The 21491-nt window shown below is 40.5% G+C and overlaps 1 protein-coding gene across 5 annotated transcripts in view; it reads right to left on the bottom strand.

Moving 5' to 3' along the window:
* Positions 1–21491, bottom strand: part of CNTN3 (contactin 3) — a 395604-nt gene that overhangs the window by 16898 nt on the left and 357215 nt on the right. For all 5 annotated transcript variants that reach the window (XM_086366707.1, XM_086366708.1, XM_086366705.1 and 2 more), the window contains one exon: positions 8909–9095. In XM_086366707.1, the coding sequence (XP_086222833.1) occupies positions 8909–9095 (187 nt within the window). The remainder of the gene's footprint in view (positions 1–8908; positions 9096–21491) is intronic.

The raw sequence follows: 21491 nt of genomic DNA, 5'->3' as shown, positions 1-21491 counted from the left end.
GTCCCTTGGACAGCAAGGAGATCCAACCAGTCCATTCTAATGGAAATAAATCCTGAATATTCATTGAAAGGACTGATGCTGAAGCTGAAATTCAAATACTTTGGCCACCTGATGTGAAGAGCTGACTCATTTGAAAAGACCCTGATGCTGGGAAAGATTGGAGGCGGGAGAAAAGGGGATGACAGAGGATGAGATGGTTGGATGACATCAATGACTCAATGGACATGAGTTTGAGTAAACTCCAGGATTTGGTGATGGACAGGGAGGTCTGGCGTGCTGTAGTCCACGTGGTTGCTAAGAGTTGACATGACTCAGTGACTAAACTGAACTGAACTGAAGCAGCTCTGATGAAACACAGTGCATTTTTGTACCTGCATGGAGTTAGGTACTGAAGCGAAAATGGGCAGGAGAGTCGATGGCATCTCTCTTAGGAATTCCAGTTTTATTTTTCAGTTCCATCTGGTTAGAAACCCAACCCAGAAGGCTGGCTGAATTTCACACTTTATTAAAACTAACTTGATATACGATCTACATTTTGAAATTTGTGTAATCATATCGCAACTTTCATAACCTGTAGATTTTTCCTTTGTCAACTCAATCTCTACTGTATTGGCAGTACAGTAAAATAGAAAGAAAATAATAAAAACTAATCTAATTCTAGTAGAAATGTGGCACAGTGACAACACTAATTGATAGGCTGCAGCATTATTTCAGTAATTTCAAATGTTATGTGACAAGAATAATATTATGTCGAAGGCTTTTATTATTATCATTTTTTAGCACCTATAATGATATCCTCCATATATATGCTTATCAGACTCCTCAACACCATCTCTGTAAGTTTTACTAAGTCTGCAGCCACTTGACTGCATACAGGTGATTACAAGGCTGTTGATTGGATGAAGCTGGAAATATAAGACATGTCTACCAATAGGAAAATGGTTAAACTGTGGCGCATTATCACAATGGAATGTTATACATACACTAACATATTTACGAAAATTATTAATGACCTAGTGAAAGTTCTGATACCAGGTAGCTAAATACATGGCAAAACTGGCACTGTCTAAGAGAAATACCATAGAACATAAGTCTGGAAAGAAAGAACAATTTTAAAATGGTCTTTCTGAGTGATAGGCTTATGGGTGATTACTTTCTTCTACTTTCCTCCAATTTCTAGCAATGAATGTTTTCCCTTATTTATAAAAAGTAGAGGTTGTTAAAGAATATTGCTGCCAAGAATTTTCAGTAGTGATATCTTCATAGTGTGGATAGGGAAGTTGGCACTGACTTTCAAAACATGGAATTTTAAGAACATATGTTTGCTGTGACTTAAGGCAAAACTCAATAGATTTCTTGACTATCTGATGGTAACGAGCTGACTTACATGATAAGTGGTAGCTTGAGGATATACTTTCCACTCGGATTTCACTTGAGTTAAACATCAGCATTTGTAATTAAACTGCTAAAATATATGACATGGTGCAGAAAACAAATCACCAAAAGCCATTTTTTCCCAAATAATAAGATATATTTGTCCTGAAATCACTGAATTATAAATTTATTTACCATAGGAAATTGACACCATTTTTTAAAAACCCAACAAAAACACCTGCTTCTTAACTTAGCATAAACCCAGAAAAGCCTCTGCATGTGTGCATGCTAAGTCACTTCGGTCATGTCCAACTCTCTGCAACGGACAACCAGGCTCCTCTGTCCATTGTGTCCTCCAGGCAAGAATACTAGAACGGGTAGCCATGCCCTTCTCCAGGGGATTTGCCCAAGCCAGGAATCAAATCTGCGTATTTTATGTCTCCAGCGCTGGCTAGCGGGTTCTTTACCACTAGCACCACCTGGGAAGGCTAGAAAAGACGTTACTTGGGGTCTAATCTAGAAAGTCAGGGAAGAAATTCTTTCTTCATTTTTAAATGACCAGGGATTTCCTTAACCAAAATCTCTCCTTTAGAATAATATCAACATGAAAATTTGTAGTCTATAATTAGAACATTTACACATTTTTAGAGAATTCATGGGCAAGGTAGGCCAATTTTCAAAAAAAAAGTACCAAATCTCCTACCAAGTAAAGTTCATAAGATTTATACATTTTTCCAAAGGGAGGATTTGACTCTGTATTAGCTGAAACTTCCTAATGGAATCCTGATTAAATTCACTGTTATATTGCTATCTTGCTTCAGTGCTTACAAAATCAGGAATCAATTTCCTGAAGTCCACAGATTGGGGGGAAAAAAGTCTAAATCCGAGGCATGTGCATTGTTAGTAAACAGTATATTCTAATGCTGTATGTGTGATCTCTGGCATGTCATAAACAAACATATATACATGGTATGTGATACACACAAAAGCCAACAAATAATATTTAGTCATTGGGAGAGGAAGTGTCTTTTAGTCTTATTGGTTTCAAGAGAAAGCTGGATTTGGGGGCCATAAGCACAAATGCATGCATAGGTCCTTTATGGGCTTCCCTGGTAGCTCAGTGGTAAAGAATCCTTCCTCCATTGCAGGAGACATGGGTTCAATCCCTGGTCTGGGAAGATCCCCTGGAAAAGGAAATGAAAAGCCATTCCAGTATTCTTGCCTGGGAAATCCCATGGACAGAGGAAACTGGCATGCTATATAGTCCATGGGGTCAAAAAAGAGTTGGATATGACTTAGCAACTTAAACAACAACAGGTCCTTCATATTCCTTTAGTGCTACATCACAAACAAAGAGGAAGCAGGTTCAGATGTCTGAACAGACAAGACCATGTTGCTAGTATTTAAAATGGAGAATAGCTTATTTTTCATTATATTTATTTTGTCATTGTTATTTATTATTTTTTAACATCCAATGATATTGGTTTCCTTACACAGGAAGTTAGTTTTCATTTTCTTTAAGTTTGTTTAAGTAAAAAGAGAAGTTAGTTAGTTTTTAAGAAAAAATACTAGGTACACATTAGTAGAGAAGGCCTACAGAAATGGCAAAAATTGAGAAAGCGGATCATCTAAAATGAGAAGCCTTGCACTGATATATATATATGGATCCTGAGTCTTAGAGTGGTTGCTTATATAATTAAATTGTACCTATAAAAACTCTAGAATTTTCAAATTAGGTATTTGAAGCAGGAATATTCATTTTATCAACAGACTCTGAAATATTCTGACTCATACTCTTTCTATGCTGGTTTTATTCACATTTCCTTTTTACTTCCTGAGGACACACTTAATTGGCTTCCTTAAATCCAGGCAATTAATTTTGGCTCAACTTACACGGATGAGCTTTCCATTTGGACATGTGAACACTCAAGTGAAAAACTGATTTCACCATTTAATTTCATTGTTTTCTCAAGGGGAGAATCTGGGCATGTGACAGAGGCCAGGCCAATCGAGGTTTTCTCCCTACTGGCCACAATTTGGCTCTGAGTGCAGGAATCAGGAAGGAGTTGCCCAATTTCCCAGCATGTTGAGTTGATAGAAATGGGCTTGGAGGTGCTTACTGGAAATTCTGTTACTCTGAAGAGGGTATCTGGTGAGAATGATGCCACCATGGAACAGAGCCAAGAGATAGTCTTGTTGGTTTAATAAATACGTATAGGGCACCAACTACGATTACTTAGACAGTAATGATAGAGCAATGATCAAAACAGGGAAAATCTCTGCCCTGCAGGAGTCTGCCCTTCAGTCAAGGAAGACTGCTGAAACAATAAAATAAATACGAACATGCCACAGTATGTATGATGGCTCTAAGCGTGATGGGCAGGAATAAAGCAGCAAGGAAGATGAGGGAAGGCTGGGAGATGAGGTGCAGTGCTTTTAAATATGGCAGTCAGGGGGCACTGAGGTGACATGTGAGCCTGGGGGAGGGTGCCACATGGGCATCTAGAGGAAGAGCTTTCCCAGTAGAGGAAAAAGCAAATGCAGTGGCCCTGAAAGGAAAGTGGAATGAGTCAGGTGGAAGATAGCAGGAAGCAAGTCTAAGTAGGATTTGAAGTTGGATTATACAGGCCTTGTCCAATGTTTTAAGGATTTAGCATTCATCTGGAGTGGGATGGGAAGTGACTGGAAGGATCAGAGCAGAGAATTGACACCATCACTCCCACTCTGGCTAAGGGAGGCAAAGGCAGCTGGGCTGAATGACCAGGGCCACTGCTCTGATCCCTGTGAGGGCTGTACCAGTGGGTACCAGGGCGGCTGCAGTGAATGCCTTAAGAAGTGGTGGATTCTTGTAGAAGTCAGGTTTTGGATCAGGTGTAGGGTATAAGAGAAAGAGAAAAGTTGAGAGTGATCCCCACCCAAACTTTGTGCCTGAGCAAATGAGATAATGGGATTGAATTCACCAAGATGGGGGAATACTGTAGAAGGGCCAGGTTTGAAATGGGGTAAATAATTTAAATAATTTAGCTTTAGAAATGGGTTTCCCTGGTAGCTCAGTTGGTAAAGAATTTTGCCTGCAATGCAGGAGACCCTGGTTTAACTCCTGGGTCAGGAAGTTCCCCTGGAGAAGGGATAGGCTATCCATTCCAGTATTCTTGGGCTTCCCTGGTGGCTTAGATGATAAAGAATCTCCCTGCAACGTGGGAAACCTGGGTTTGATCCCTGGGTTGGGAAGATTACCTGGAGAAGGGAACAGCTACCCACTCCAGTATTCTTGCCTGGAGAATTTCATGGACAGAGGAGCCTGGCGGGCTGCAATCCATGGAGTCACAAAGAGTCAGATATGACTGAGAGTCAATTTGAGATAATGGATGATTCTCAAGGATGCAAAGAGCTGAATCTACCCACAATGAAAGCCAGAATTAACACCTGAATTTTCAGTCATACAAAGCAGAATATGTGGCCTCCACATTCTTTCTTGCAATCTCCAAACATAAACTTCTTAATATACATGTCTCCTTTCAGAAGCCACATCATTTCATCATTTATATGCCATCTGAAATTTTTCCTCATCAGCACCTTTAGATAAAAGTTGTTCTTAAGAGTTAGCTCTCTTTGGGTTTCCAGTTAAAAAAAAACCCATCTTATTTAAAGATGCTAATTAGTGTTTAACTTAGAAATGCTTTAAAAAATACAAGTATTTGGATATCAGAAATAAAGTGCTTAATGGAAGCTACACGTGCAGTACTTGAGAATCCTCATATTATTTACATTAATCAAAAATATCACCCAAGATCTGTATGAATATAAAGCCTTGCATACAGAATTCCCTGATTACAAGTACATGGAACTTGCACATTCTAAGCAAGATGGTGAAGGACTCCAGACATTTTGGAGTTTTGAATTCATCATGTTCAGTACTTCACACTTATGGGCTTCTTTAGATTTCATTCATCCATCTAGTCACCCACTCAATATTTAACGAGCGACCCTCAGAGCCATGCTGGGCACTGGGGCTGGGTAAACAAGACACAGAAGGACTCTTTCCCCATAAAGTTTACAATCCAGAGGAGAAGACAGATAGAAAGGAAGGACTCAAAGATGCTATTTTCATTCTTTATGCCTGACGCATGACAATAATTCTTATAATGATAATCACAAAAGCCTTATCAAAGTTCTTAACTAGAATTTCAAGCTAATACCACATTAAAGGTTAGGATGACTATTAAGAGCTGTCAGAAAAACTTTTAAAAGATTTTGTTATTTTGATAAATTTGAAAAATTATTACCATAAAATTTCAAAATTAACAATGATCTTTATATACAATCTTTGAATAGTTATGGGATTTTAATTATCTCTATGAATTTCCCACTCAGCATAAGAAAACTTTCTTTAATAACACTGACAGCCCCACAGACAAATTCCAGTTAATGGCAGTAGGAATGTATCATTTTCAGGCAGATATTATTCAATTGTTGGAAGTTCTATCACGCTCCAGCTCCATGAGCACAGAAGTTCTGTTTATCTCTGATCACCTTACCTGGTTCCTAAACACAAAGTAAAGTCCCGATAAATATTGGTGCTATGTATGACATGAACATTCTAATTATATGGTTGAAAGAAAAGATAGTACAGTGATTAAGACTAATTTGTATGGCTCTCTGGCTACTTTGTGATCTCATGGAGTTATATAACCTCTCATATAATTATAAATATAGTTATATGATGTTTCAGCAAACTCGTCTCCAAAGTGTGAGACTACTAATAATTTCCAAGTCATGGTGTTGCTGTGAGTATTAAGAATCAATACATGAAACACACTTAGAACAGTGACTGGAAATTGCTCTCTAAATTGCTAGTCATTAAAATCATCATCATCATCATTATTGTAACCTGCAAATTTCTACTTTAGATGGGGTATTTATAAGCTATCTTTAAATTTCAAAGGGGTTGTGCTTCCTTTTAAAATTTTATTTCACTCACTGTGCATTACCATGATATTCCTATTGATTTATAATCAATCTCTTCTGTCTAACCAATTCACGAAACTCTTCACTGATTCTATGATGATGTCACACTGTCTTTTACAATCATAATTTCTTAGTGAGTAATCACATCAATTATTAAGTCAGATGAAAGAACCAGATAAATCTGTTTGCATATATTTGTGCAATCAGAAATTTTGATTAATACTGTGCCTTTGAATATATAAATAATGATGTGTATTTAAATCTTACTAATTCACAAGTGTTATTGGGAATACCAAACATACTTAGTGAGAAGTTCTAAATGCAGAATATTTTTAGCTTGTTGTCACACCTATATGTTCCATGGTCTAAACCCCAACCATGTGCTATAAATAAGAGATTGGGTCAGGCTTCTCCTAATAATTAGTGAAGGACAATTAATTATCACATTAGATGGCTGCTTGTAAATACATGCTGCTTAAAGGGATTAAAGTGTTTTATTGCTAAACTTCTACTCCAAACTCTCTTTTTTATAGATAATATTGATACAAAAGTAACCATATGGACTTTCCTAATCAAATTAACACTGGTTAAAAAAAAATCCAAAGTAGTAGAATTATGTTGTTTGTTTTTCACTTTTTGGTCACACTGTATGGCATGCAGGATCTTAGTTTCCTGACCCAGGACTGAACCCGTGGCTCTCTGTAGTGGGACTATCTTAACTGCTGGACCACCAGGGAAATCTCTAGAATTATCTTTATATATATGTTTTAACTTAGATCTTCCCTGGTGGCTCAGATGGTAAGGAATCTGCCTGCATGTGGGAGATCCCTGGGTCAGGAAGATCCTCTGGAGAAGGGCATGGCACTCCAGTATTCTTGAATGGAGAATACCATGGACACATAAGCCTGGTGGGCTATAGTCCATGGGGTCCCAAAAGAGTCAGACAAGACTGAGTGACTAACATATGTTTTAATTTACCCACAACACTAGCCAATACAATTAAATTTTATACTATCTTTGTTCTTAGCACTTTTGGCCAGCCAATGAAAATCTGGGAATTATATATGGAAATAGGATTAAATGAAGTTGGCGATCAAGCAAAATAACTATTTCATTCCCATATACAGAAAGTTTAAAAACATTTTTACTGAGTTAATTTTGGGAATAAACTTAGAAGAAAAAATTGTTTTCTCCAAGTCAAAGTGATACATCATTATGGTAAAATTAAATTAATCCCTTCATGCCTCACATTCCTCACCTTTAAAAAAGAAAGAAAAATGACACCTATCTTAATGTGGTAGGTCTGAAGTGTAGATGTGGAAATACATGTCAAACAAGCGGACATAAAATGTTCTCAGTCGCTGTGATGATGACAATGTGACTCGAGTGGCTGCATTGCATACAGTGACTACATAGATACTGGCTGCTATCAGTTTCGTGGAAATATATGTGAACAGCAATCAGACTGCAAATCACTGATTTTCTTGTAGCCTAACTTGCTGCTGCTGCTGCTGCTAAGTCGCTTTAGTTGTGTCTGACTCTGTGCGACCCTAGAGACGGCAGCCCACCAGGCTCCCCCATCCCTGGGATTCTGCAGGCAAGAACACTGGAGTGGGTTGCCATTTCCATCTCCATGCATGAAAGTGAAAAGTGAAAGTGAAGTCGCTCAGTTGTGTCCAACTCTTAGTGACCCCATGGACTTCAGCTTTCCAGGCTCCTCCATCCATGAGATTTTCCAGGCAAGAGTACTAGAGTGGGGTCCCATTGCCTTCTCCAGTAGCCTAACTTAAAGCCAGGTTAATGTATAGCTCATAATTGGTGTTTGTGAATGTATCTGTGAATACAGTTACCAAAGACTCAGCTTTGAAGGAATCACTGACTGACATCTCTGGTCAGATTTCTAAATATATCAATATATTCATGTGGACCAACATCTTTGGATGGTAACCTTTTATTGTACACTTCCCTCTTTGCAATAATGTAGGAAAGAAAAAAATCACTTTTGATTGTTTGGCCTAAGCTCCCTGGTGACTTAGATGGTAAAGCGTCTGCCTGCAATGCAGGAGCCCCAAGTTTGATCCCTGGGTTGGGAAGATCCCCTGGAGAAGAAAATGGCAATCTACTCCAGCACTCTTGCCTGGAAAATCCCATGGACGGAGGAGCCTGACAGGCCACAGTCCACGGGGTCACAAAGAGGCGGACACGACTGAGAGACTTCACTTTAAGTTATTTATGCTTATCAAATATCCTCAAGCTTTGGAGACCTAAAAATACATGAAACAAACCAATTCGTGTGATCACATTTTTAAAAGAAAACTGGATAGCCTTGACTGAACATCCCACACTAAGACTTTTCAAAAAGTGCACATTCATATTCACATGGAATTTTTAACCAAAGATTTAGGGGAGTCAGGAAGACATGTACGTGTGCCTCTGAGTTTGAGCTGGCTTTAAAAAATCCAGTGGGCTTATGGACTTGGGTTGTCCATCTAGAATAATAAAGAAGACTATTATTTTTAAGTGAAAAGTATGTTTTTTGCCATTTAAAATATCAGAATGTACGTACGAGTTTTCTTGGTGGTTGCATTAACTGTGGCACTAAAGGGACCGGTACCAGCGCTGTTGAAAGCCCGGACAGCCGTGTAATATGCCAGGTTGCTCTTCAAGCCACGGAGTCTGGCTGATGTCACATTTCCTGCCACTTTCAGTTTGCTTGATGAGTCCTCTTCTCCTCCATTATTCCAGTACCTCACCTGGTAGAAAGAAAACATAAAAGATGCGGAGGGTTGACAAAACAGCATCCTTACATTAAATGATTTTCACCAACACAGGCACTGTAATTTATGTACTTCATCAGTTATTCCACAGGAGTTATTAAGGACCTACTACATGCTAGGTGGCTCAGTGATAAAGAATCTCCCTGCGAATACAGGAGAGGAGGGTTCAATCCCTGGGTTGGGAAGATCCCCTGTAGGAAGAAATGGCAACCCATTCTAGTATCCTTGCCAGGAAAATCCCATGGACAGAGGATCCTGGCAGGCTACAGTCCATGGGTCTTCGCAAGAAGCTGGATGTGACTTAGCATGCAGGCAGTGTGCTGGGTGCTGCTTTAGGCTCACAGAGGTGAAAGAAAAGGGACCCCAGAGGAGACATATTAAGTATGCAAATAAAGCATATAAATTCAAAGAGTAAGTGCTACATGCTGCTAGACCATAGCCTTATAAATGGGAAAATGAAGGGAAATCTGCATTTCTAATAGAGTGAGCTGCTCCTCTTTCTTAGACCCTAATCAACCTGGCCCAAGTTCTACTCCAGAAGGCTGACAGCTATGCTTAAACTCTAAAGGATTGTGAAGATTCCTTCTATGAGGAAACCGACTTGTCAGAGCAAAGAGGATCAAAAAGCCAGTACTGTCCACTGGCTTGTCCTACAGTGATAGCTAAGTATCACCAAGTCCCCCTGTGCAGGCAGAGCTGCTGCAGAAAACAGGAATGCATGTAGTAGGTAAATTTATGGATATATTGCAATATTTTATTTGTATTTCATTATACTGAATTGTGTGGAGAAGGCAATGGCACTCCACTCCAGTACTCTTGCCTGGAAAATCCCATGGGCGGAGGAGCCTGGTAGGCTGCAGTCCATGGTGTCGCTAAGAGTCGGACACAACTGAGCGACTTCACTTTCACTTTCCACTTTCATGCATTGGAGAAGGAAATGGCAACCCACTCCAGTGTTCTTGCCTGGAGAATCCCAGGGACGGGGGAGCCTGGGGGGCTGCCGTCTATGGGGTCACACAGAGTCGGACACGACTGAAGTGACTTAGCATAGCATAGCATACTGAATTGTGTAATATGATCTGAAACTTCTTATAAATGTATATATTTACATTCACAGTATAAAAATATAAAAGTAAGTTATGAGAGTATTTGATAAATTAAAGAAATAAGGGTAGAAGAGATAACCATAATAAGACATGTTCCCCAGTGAACTCCAATTTATGCAATGAAGTTTGGCTATATTTGGTAGACAGTTTGTACCCTTCCTAAGTAAAAAAAGAGACAAAACCAACAGCAGCAAGACAGTTACCAAACTATTCCTCAGGTTTTCCTGTGATATGTGCCCTTTGGTCTGATTTTCATTGTTCTACTTTGACAGCAAAATATGAAAACAAGAAACCATTTCTATAATTTGAGTAAGTAAACGGTTTCTTGAGCACCATGAAAACGGCAATCAAACCCTAGCCATCAGAGTCATGAAGGCAATACAGACTTGTGGGGTCTGTGGAAAAAAGACAGGCAAGTCTCATCTTTGTAATGGAACCTCTGCTCAGCTCTGACTGATGGGGAGAAGGTGGACCCAGTGTTTTCAGGTCTTTATATAAAAGAAAGCAGAAATCCTGCTTTAAATGTCAAATTGTCCTAAGTGAAGAGTTGGCTCAATCTTTTAAAAATAATGTGTGGACAAACAAAATGTGTTTATAGGCTGCATAGGGCAAACCCATTTCAGTTCTCTGAGAAAAATACACCTAAAGCTACATTTTGCTTTGTTTTTTATTTTAAATGATCAACTATAAAATTATTTCTTTAAAAAATTAGTAGTAAAATATAAAATCTCATGTTTTCCAATAATAATCACAAAATGCCACAGTAATATTATGCTAGATATTCTCCCCATATATGTGCATGTATATATGCATGTATATTTATATATTTTTATATTTATATCAATGACCCCTTAAATTCATGTAAAATACTGGGCTCATGGATAGGTGTATGTGCATTTTTCCTGGAAAGCAGTTGTCAATATTCAGAAAAAACCTTGAAAGGAAGATGCAAGCCCAAGTGATTAGGATTAAACTTAACATGTAGTTCCTACAGCTTTAAAGCATTAGATCTACTAAAACTTGGGCTTCCCGGTAGCTCAGTTGGTAAAGAATCTGCCTGCAATGCATGAGACCCTGGTTTGATTCCCAAGTCAGGAAGTTTCCCTGGAGAAGGGATGGGCTACCTACTCCAGTATTTTTGGGCTTCCCTGGTGGCTCAGATGGGGAAGAATTGCCCTGCAATGCGGAAGACCTGGGTTTGATCCCTGGGTTGGGAAGATCCCCTAGAGAAGGGCATTGAAACCCATTCCAGTATTCTTGCCTGGGGAATGCCCATGGACAGAGAAGACTGGCAGGCTATAGTCCACGGGGTCACAAAGAGTCGGACATGACTGAGCGACTAAGCACAGCACAGCACATACTAAAACTTGATGATAAAATTGTAGGAAAAAAAAATCCATATATCTGACACCATTTACTGTTCTCAAACAAAACTACATATTGTTTTTATTAATTAGAAATAACATGCCAAATTGTCTTTTATAAAGTCACACCCAATAAACTGGGGCTTCCCAGGTGGTGCAGCGGTAAAGAATCCAACTGCCAGTGCAGAAGGTTTAAGAGATGAGTTCGATCCCTGGGGTGGGAAAATCCCCTGGAGTAGGAAGCGGCAACCCACAACTGAGCACGCACACTCACACACGCAACAAACGGCTAACGGCCACTGAAAACTCATACTCTGGGTTAGCCAGAAACTGCATTTGGGTTTTTCTATAATGTCTTACAGAAAAATGCAAATAAACGTTTCTGACAGCCCAGTACATTCTAAATTCACCAACTGTAAGCACTAGAGGTATTGCTAGGTTTAGATGACTCCAAACATAAAATGCTCTCCCTGCCCTTGAAAGCATTGTCTAGTTATTAACCAAGAATGACACATAATTGATGATTTTAATAAAACATCATGGGCAACCTCAAAACTTGTGGCCTGAGATATAGCACAGATTGGGGAAAAGATCACATAATTATGAGCTTTAGTAAAGGTCACTCAACAGGTGGAAGGGCAGAGGTCAGTTGAAATTAAGTAATCAATCAGGATCCTTACATACCGGCCTCTTGTTAGGCTGCAATCCTTGCACCGTTCTTCTTGTATTCAAATTACCTCAATATAAATTGCCTAAGAAATCTCTCCTTAGAAGACTGATTTAAAGAAGAGATAAAAACAATTTTCGATTGGCATACGGATTATCTTTTATAAATCAATTCCTAAAAGGTGCTTGAAGGCTCTTAACAGCAGTTTCTGAAGCACTTGAAGCAATCTCCATGTATTAGAATGAGAGATTTATTTTTAGATCTCAGTTGCTGACAAGTATTATCAATATTTAATCATAGAGAAAATTAGTGCAAAAATTGAGCATGGTATTAGTTCGAATTGATTATATGATCTTCTCAAATAGCTTTACTTTAAAAGTTGAATAAAAATGCATATAACTAAAGCATAAAGAAATAAAGCAATGACATATATATTTCCAGGTAATAAATCAGTTACATTTTGGTCAAAAATATGTATAAGAGGATAGATACTTTTATTATATAAGTAATAAATTACTTATATTCTATAAAATTTTGTTCAAAATATTTATATGAGGATAGACTATTTTTAAAGAGGGAAAAGCCAAGCATGAAAAGAGACCAAAAGTTCTACACCCGAGAGGACAGAATGTAACTCCACACTAATTTGGATTTCCTAGGCACAACAGCAATACAGGGATGAAGAAAGGAAATGGGTCCCAGGAACACAACTGTGTAAAAAGAGTTAGTGTAACACTGACAGAACATGAAGGCAGCAGCTACAAAGGATGAGCAGAGAAAGAAATACTACAAAGCTCAGGAAGAGCTCTGCCCACAAGAAACAGAGTCAGCAGACTGGATGACAGGAGACGAGCTATAACACACTTATCTGAAATGACCTTGAAAGAAGTATACTTAAAATGTTCACATTTACTAAAGAAGAGACTAAATTTATGATATGAGAAGAGGAGACAAAGAAAAAAGATGGGGCAAATCTGAAAAATATCAAGTAGGATTCCGACCCCTGAAGAATACAGTGTTAAGAAAGAAATCAGTCCTAGAACTGAGCTGAAGGCTGGAAGGTATAGAAGAATGGATAATTCCAGAACATGAAGAAAGAAACAAAAATTATGAAAGCCAAATTAAGAAACACTGAGAATAAAATGAAATGTTCCAACCAGAGTTCCGGAAGGAAAAGTCCAACAATTAAAGGCACCAATTAAAGAGAAAATGTCCTGAGAATTTTCCAGACCTGAAGAAACACAGACATTTTCATGTGGTAGCTTCACTATGAGTTCAGAGCCAGCAAAAATAAAAGGCAAAGCTACTCCAAAGAAAGAGGTGATTAAGACTGAACTGTGGCTCTCAACACTGTTTCATCACCTGAGAGGTACAGGGCACTCCTTTCATCAGTAGAGGATGACGCTGCCTTGGTTTTTGCTAGAGGGAGTGTGCCCCAGGGGTAGCAACTGCATTCCTTGGCACAGCAGATAGCAGGAAGGGAGGATGCTAAAGTAGAATCAAGCATAGGAGGCAGATTTGTCCTAGTCATCACCATAGCTCTGCCACTCAGTACAAAGCTTGTACACATCAAGTACCCAATATTGTTTAATTTGTAAATAACTTAAACACATGCAGTTTACAAATCCCTCCCTCCTTCCCATCACAGAGATACAGCGGAAATATGTATCTGGCCTTTGCTGGAGTTTCCTGACACACCCCTCCCTCCAAATCCTTAGGATGTCAGAAGTGATAAGTGTCATTGTATGCCAATGATATATCTGGTGATTGTGCCTTCCTGGTTACCTTCAGGATGGAAATTGGTCATCAACCTTGTAATTACAGGGTTGGAACTTAGAGGCCCACCTCCTGACACAAGGCTGGAGGTTAATTTAATTTGGTTGCTGCTGCTGCTGCTAAGTCACTTCGGTCGTGTCTGACTCTGTGAGACCCCATAGACGGCAGCCCACCAGGCTCCCTGGTCCCTGGGATTCTCCAGGAAAGAACACTGGAGTGGGTTGCCATTTCCTTCTCCAATGCATGAAAGTGAAAAGTGAAAGTGAAGTCGCTCAGTTGTGTCCGACTCTTCGTGACCCCATGGACTTCAGCCTACCAGGCTCCTCCATCCATAGGATTTTCCAAGCAGAAGTACTGGAGTGGGCTGCCATTGCCTTCTCCATTAATTGACTCATTAGAAAAGACTCTGATGCTGTGAGGGATTAGGGGCAGGAGGAGAAGGGGACAATAGAGGATGAGACGGCTGGATGGCATCACTGACTCGATGGACGTGAGTCTGAGTGAACTCTGGGAGTTGGTGATGGACAGGGAGGCCTGGAGTGCTGCGATTCATGGGGTCGCAAAGAGTCAGACACGACTGACCAACTGAACTGAACTAAACTGAATGGTAAATGATTCAATCCTTCCTTCCTTTCAATGAAGTGCTAAGTTGCTTTAGTTGTCTCTGACTCTTTGCAACTCTGTTGACTGTAGCCTGCCAGGCTCCTCTGTTCATGGGGTTTCCCAGGCAAACTGGAGTGGGTTGCCATTTTCTCCCCCAGGGGATCTTCCCAACCCAGGGATCGAACCCACATCTCACGTCTCCTGCACTGGCAGGCAGGTTCTTTACCCCTAGCGCTACCAAGCCTCCATAAAAGACCCTAACTGACAAGGTTTGAGGGCTTCCTAGTAACTGAACATATTGAGGCGCTGGGAGAGTGGAGGGCATGGGAAGGGCATGGAAGCCCTGTGCCCCTTCTCACGAACCTCACCCTAGGCATCTCTTCTACTTAGCTGTTCCTGAGTTGTATCCTTTATGATAAATGGATAATGGTAAGCAAAGTGCTATCCTGAGTTTTGTGAGCCATTCTAGCAAGTTCTCAAACCCAAGGAGGGGGTTGTGGTAACCCCCCTAGTTGACCAGAGGAGACCTGGACTGATGGCATCTATGTTTGTGTGTGGTGGGTACCAGTCTTGTGGGACTGAACCCTTAACCTGTAGGAAAGTGAAAGTGTCAGTCATTCAGTCATGTCCTACTCTTTTCGATCCCATGGACTGTAGCCAGCCAGGCTCCTCTGTCCACAGAATTCTCCAGGCAAGAATATCGGAGTGGGTAGCCATTCTCTTCTCCAGGAAATCTTCCCAACCCAGTAAGCCTTGTAGTATCTGAAGCTAACTCCTCATACAGTGTCAGAATTGAATTGTATTTTGGGGCACCTAGCTGGTATCAGGGGCTTCCCTGGTGACTCAGACAGTTAACAATCTGCCTGCAATGTGGGAGACCTGGGTTCAATCTCTGGGTTGGGATGATCCCCTGGAGGAAGGCATGGCAACCCACTATAGTACTCTTGCCTGGAGAATCCCATGGACAGATGAGCCTGGTCGCTACATACAGTTCATGGGGTCGCAAAGAGTTGTACATGACTGAGTGACTAAGCACAGCATAGCTGCTGGTATCAGAGAACAGGCTGGTGTAGAGAAAAAAGAAAAACAACAACAACAACAACAACACATTTTTCATGTCAGAACTGTTCTGTGGATAGAACAGAGACGGATATTTTTTCTCCTTTAATTCACCAAGCTAGTTACTCAAGTCCTAATACTGTATGTGCCTATAAAACACTGGGACTCCAATTTCTTGATGAGATAATAATTTTTTCTTTAGAACCGTAACACCAGTTCACAAACCAATATATTTTGATCTGGGTAGGTAAACAGAAGCAAACTTGAGGAATATCAGCATTTTAAATGCTATCTCTATTCCTGCAAGTAATGTGGTTATTCCGAAAACTAATGTCCTTGCAGTGAGGAGTCCTTCATATTATGGCATCACAGATTTCACTTAACCTTAAACCAAATGCAGTTTATGAAAATAATGTATTGAAAAATGGCACCTTTTTAAGCCATTAAAGTACAGGTATTGTCAGAAATGCAGTTTTAATAGACCAAAATAATTTTGTGCATACTTCTAGATTTTCAGGGAGACATATTTTCTCTTAGCTGCCAGACAAAACACATTTCGATAAATATCAGGCAGGCAAATGCATTCGATGGTGTTTAAGAAGACAAATCCAGATCTATCTTCTGCTCTTCTTTAGGGGTTCCCTGACAGCCCTTCCCTGCTTGGCACTCAGTCCCTGGGGGGCTGACTTGTGAGAACTGCATGCCAGGCTCTCTGACCCTCTCTCTGGCTTCTCACTGGATGGAGACGAGATGGAGCAGGACGCTGTGGAACCCTCCAGGTACAAATCCTTTCTGTGTCCCCTATTTCTTGTTTGCAGAAAATAGTTTCATTTAACCTCCTTGACCTTCCCTGATTTCCAAAGGGCAGATTCAAATAGTTGCTTATCAGGAAAGAGAGGAAATACAGAAACTAAGGAGAAGCAGTAAAAAACTAATAGTGCATGGAAGTGGAGTGGAGGTGCAGGGTCCTCAAGAAATATACTTAACAATACCTCTGAGTTCTTCTGCAGGAACTTAGCACCACCCTTCCCCTCACCCAGGTGAAGGAGGAGCACAAGATTCCTGGAGTACTTTCCTGTTACCTCCCCACCAACCAATAAGAAAATAGTCTGCACATGACAAAGATAGATGAAGGTTCTGGCCCACTCCCCAAATGATTCTCCCTTTAAAAACTTGACTGTCGAGCAGAATCTTCAGAATCGGTTTGCCATCTCCCCAGGTTGCTGGCCTCCTGAATAAAGCAACCTTTCCATTCCTATCAGCACTTGTCTCTTGACCTTTTGAGAGGTGAGCAGCCAAACCTGAGTTTAGAAACAGAGAAGCCAGGAGATGGGCCGGTGCAAGGTAAGAGAGGCTGGGTATTTACTCTCTCAGTGCTGAGTGAGTCACAGTTTGGTAAGGACAATATGTGCCTAATAACAAACCCTGCTTTGTTTGGGCAACCCTCACTCACACACATACTTACTGCTCTCTCCAGCATAACAAATCCTTCCATTACCTCCCAATAGTCTGCTTTTTATTTACTCACTTCATTTTTTGCCAGCTTTCTATTTATTTAAAAGGGTTTGAATTGTCTCTATCCAATTTTCCTATGTACCTGTGACTCTTCGTTCTAGAATGAAGTTAATTCTTTGCCTGATTGTAAGGAATCAGACTCTGTCTATATGTTTTCATTTTTGCCAGTAGAAATTTTATATTCAAAAAGAATTCAAAGTATTTAACATCTTTTCCTATTCTAATTAAAATAGTGGGAGCTAAATATATTCCATATAGCTGTTTACAACAGGAGGCTGAACAGAGATATCAGTGAAGTTTCAGTTTGGTCTTCTGTATACATTTTTTAGTTATATTCTCCTGGCAACAACAACAAAAATCTACTAGGTCCCCCACCCCTTCACTGCCCAAGTTATGTTCCTCTGTCAAATATTAAAAAAAAAAAATCTACTAGCTCCCCTCTCAAAATATACTTACCTGTAATATTTCAAAATGCTTCCCAGGTGCCTCAGTGGTAAAGAATCTGCCTGCCAATTCAGGAGACTTGGGTTCAATCTCTGGGTCGAAAAGATTCCCTGGAGTAGGAAATGGCAACCTACTCCAGTATCCTGTCCATGGGGTAACAAGGAGTCCAACACAGCTGAGCGTGTGTGTGTGCACGCACACATGCACACACACACTATTTCACAATATAGCTTTTCCCATTGCTTGTCAAGATTATTCTTCCAAGTTTTATTTTCTCAAGTCACAAAATGACTGTAAAGAAATGGACCGTATGTACCAAAATAGAACTTTGGAGCTTTTGTTTCTCAGGCACCTACTACCCATGAATTTAAACCATCTGTCTCCTCTTTATCTTGTTCTTATCTGTTGTTTCTACAAAAAGGGGCACAAGAAGAGATCTGAGCCTGAGTGTTGTGGTTAGAAGATGAAATAAATTGGAGCCCAGGGAAATGAGCTCCTCAACGACTTCTTGGTCAAATCAGAAAAAAAAAAAAAATTAGTCTAGCTGCTAATGATGATGTGTGCTCAGCACGCCCCATGGCACATGATCAACCCCCACTGAGATGAGAGGAAGGCAGGAGCTATTAACAATTGCGAAGATATATTGGGGAAACTGCAACCCAGAAAGTTAGCCACACGACTGCTAATTAAATACTCAGCTAAGTCATTTATTCTTCCAGGTTACTGTTTAAATCATTACTGAGACTATGAAAATACGTATTTCTATCTTGGCACAATTATATACACTATTTCTTAAGTTGTCGCACAGAGTGTTTCCTTCTTTCTTGTTTCTTTCTTTTCATACACACCAAACCCTTGGGGAGTTCCCAGGGGGCATTAGTGATAAAGAATCCACCTGCCAATGCACGAGATTCAAGAGATGAGGGTTCAATCCCTGGGTCGGGATGATCCCCTGGAGGAGGAAATGACAACCCAGTCCAGTATTCTTGCCTGGGAAATCCCATGGACAGAGAAGCCTGGTGGCCATAGTCCATTGGGTCACAAAGAGTCAGACACCACCGAGCACACCCAGCACACGCAAGCCCTTGCGGGGGAAATTTTCACTAGCTGTTTCCTTTCAATACTGTACTCAGGCTTTATGTGGATGTTAAGTTCGCTACTCTCATAGGGAAGATGCTATAATTAATTCAAGGCAATTTCCATTTGCTCATCAGCTCCTCATCTTTTTTGCTCTCCTCGCCAATGGCAACACCAGTAGCAACACAAAAAATAGTACTGAGTCCCATGCTCAAGACTGTGCTATGTGTTTCAATACTACTTCACTGGTTTTCAAAATTTTCCTTCCAGTGAAATCTTATCCCAAAGCCCAATATGCAAAAACAGAAAAGCAGAAGCTCCCAAAGTCTCTTTGGCCCATTTTCGCAATGGCTGCTTTATCTCATTTAAAACTTCTCCAATGATGCTGTGAGTTACTTACTATTATCTTTATTTTAACAGGGCCTTGGAGAACATTCATCACGTGCTCAAGGCCAAAGAGCAATAAGATAATGGAGCTGAAATTGTATTTCATCAGTCACCATGAGCTTTCTGCAAACTTCCTCTGTGCTGGATACAACTGCTGGCACCTGGGATACGTAAGTGAGCAAACAGGCAGGGTTTCTTGTCCCTGATGGAGACTGTATTCTGCTCTAGTGGATCTGAATGCAGGTTTGTCTAATTCAAAAATGGTGTGAACTTAACAAGATAACTATTCTGGAACTACATGGATGCTTTGGTTTTCTCTCTTGTTCAATCAACCTCTCTTTCCTGACCTGAGCCACAGCAGTATAATTCTCTTTTCTTATAGAGTTGCTTATCTGGATGACTCCTGATCTGCTTAAACTGACATATTCTAACATCAACATCTACCTGCCTTCAAGCTGTCAGACAATCACCAGTGACTGATAACACTCCTGTGGCCCTTGGAAGCCTACAAAGCTCATTTATATATAGTCTCTTATTTATTTCTCTTAAGTATTTCACAAGCTACAACCAGGTCGAGAATTATGCCCCTGTCATAGAGTGTACCCTGGAGAAGGAAATGGCAAGCCAATCCATTATCCTTGCCTAGAAAATCCCATGGACAGAGGAGACTGGTGGGCTGCAGTCCATGGGGTTGCAAAGAGTCGGGCATGACTGAATGACTAACACACACTGAAACACACACAGAGTTTGTAAAGGACAAAGTTATTGAATGGGGGAGGTGTACCTCAGTCTCCTGTTGGAGGGATGTACGATGAGCTCATTTATTTTCTCTAAGTAAATCTGATTTAACATTGAATTTCATATCCTGCTTGACTTCAATCACTCCTGGGGTTCCCTTCCCAAAGCCTTGCCAAGATAACTTACTCTTAAACTGTTTGATCCCTGTAGGCCCAGCAATTCTGCCATGCTGGGGAAATAAAAAGTCCTTGTTGAGTATAGGAAGCGCATCTGTTCCCTTCTGTGGTCTCACCATCACCCTGGGCACTGCCAGGGAGAAAGTGATAGGACTCACAGGACTTCGTAAGCCTAAGATCTTTGTTTCTTCCAAAATCACCTGAAATTTCTCTTGCATTTTTTTCCGCTGTGGCATTTTCTCTCTCCCCACTCTCTAGGATACATGAAATAATCGGCTTAAAGGCCTGAGCTTTGGAAACAAAGCCAGGAAGGAAGGAATCTCACAGGTCATCCCATCTTAATAGCTGTCACAAACTCTCCTGAGGCAAAAGCGCTTAGAGTTGAAGAATTGTTTGAGAATATTTACTGGGAAGAAATCTATAAATTTATATCTCAAAATTCTTTGGGAATATGGCTCATGCTTCTTCATTGGTTACTAATATGAGCCAGAAACTGTGAGATGCACAAGTATCTAATCACAGTTTATGTTCTCAAAATCCTAGTTAGGTTAGGTCCATTGTTCCCACTCTGCAGGTGATAAAAGTAAGGCTCATAGAATTTACATCACTTTTGCAGCAAAGGGAAAGGCAGGGTTGGAATCTGGCACAGATTTGACCTCAGAACTATACTAGTACATCTGTGTTCCGTCTATCCCACCTACCTTCCCTGTCAATGCCACTTCTCTAATTATGGGGGACCTACTATTGGTTGCCCACTGTCTTTCACTGCTTCCATTCACTGCTAGGGAATTACAGGAATTTTTCATCCAAATGTTCCTGGCTCCCTTTAATATGCTAACCAAGTTGCTCTTCTATATGTATGTGGTGTTTTGCTTCTTCAATATCATTTTACCTTCCTTAAGCTGAACAGCTCTGTCTCTGATCAAGGGTCACTGTGCCAAGACCAGGGCCTCCTATACACACATGTGCAGGAAGATATTTCCCTATGGGTACTCACTAAAAATTCACATTCATGACATCTGTCTCTAGATGAGTGGGTTCAGTGGGTCCAGGGATGATTCTGGGGGCTCATCTTCAGCAAAAATTCAGGTAATTGCAGGCAAGATGGCCTATGGGGCCTCCTCTGAACACCTCTGCTCTAGCTTATCCTTTCTTGGCTTTGTCATTAGTGCTTACTCAAGTCACTGCTTGTTTGGTTACAAGGACCTGGAACTCTTGGAAGTTCACTTGTAAAGAAAGTTGACTGAAAAGAAGGACAAGGCGACATTATGAGAAAGAACACAGCCAACTTGAGTACTGGGTGCTGTCAAAGAGCTATTCTGTTCTGTTCTTTAAGGCTCCGTGGGTCCTTGTCTCCTGCATTTTTTTTAGGGTTGCATCCGTGTTCTTGCCTGGAGAATCCCAGGGACGGGGGAGCCTGGTGGGCTGCCGTCTATGGGGCTGCACAGAGTCGGACATGA

This window comes from Bos grunniens, chromosome 22, assembly GCF_055505025.1.
Source record: "Bos grunniens cultivar Pamir isolate PY7600 chromosome 22, Bosgru_T2T1.0, whole genome shotgun sequence".
Lineage (NCBI taxonomy): Eukaryota > Metazoa > Chordata > Mammalia > Artiodactyla > Bovidae > Bos > Bos grunniens.
The sequence above is the reverse complement of the archived record's forward strand: the minus strand, read 5'-3'. Positions and strand labels throughout refer to the sequence as shown.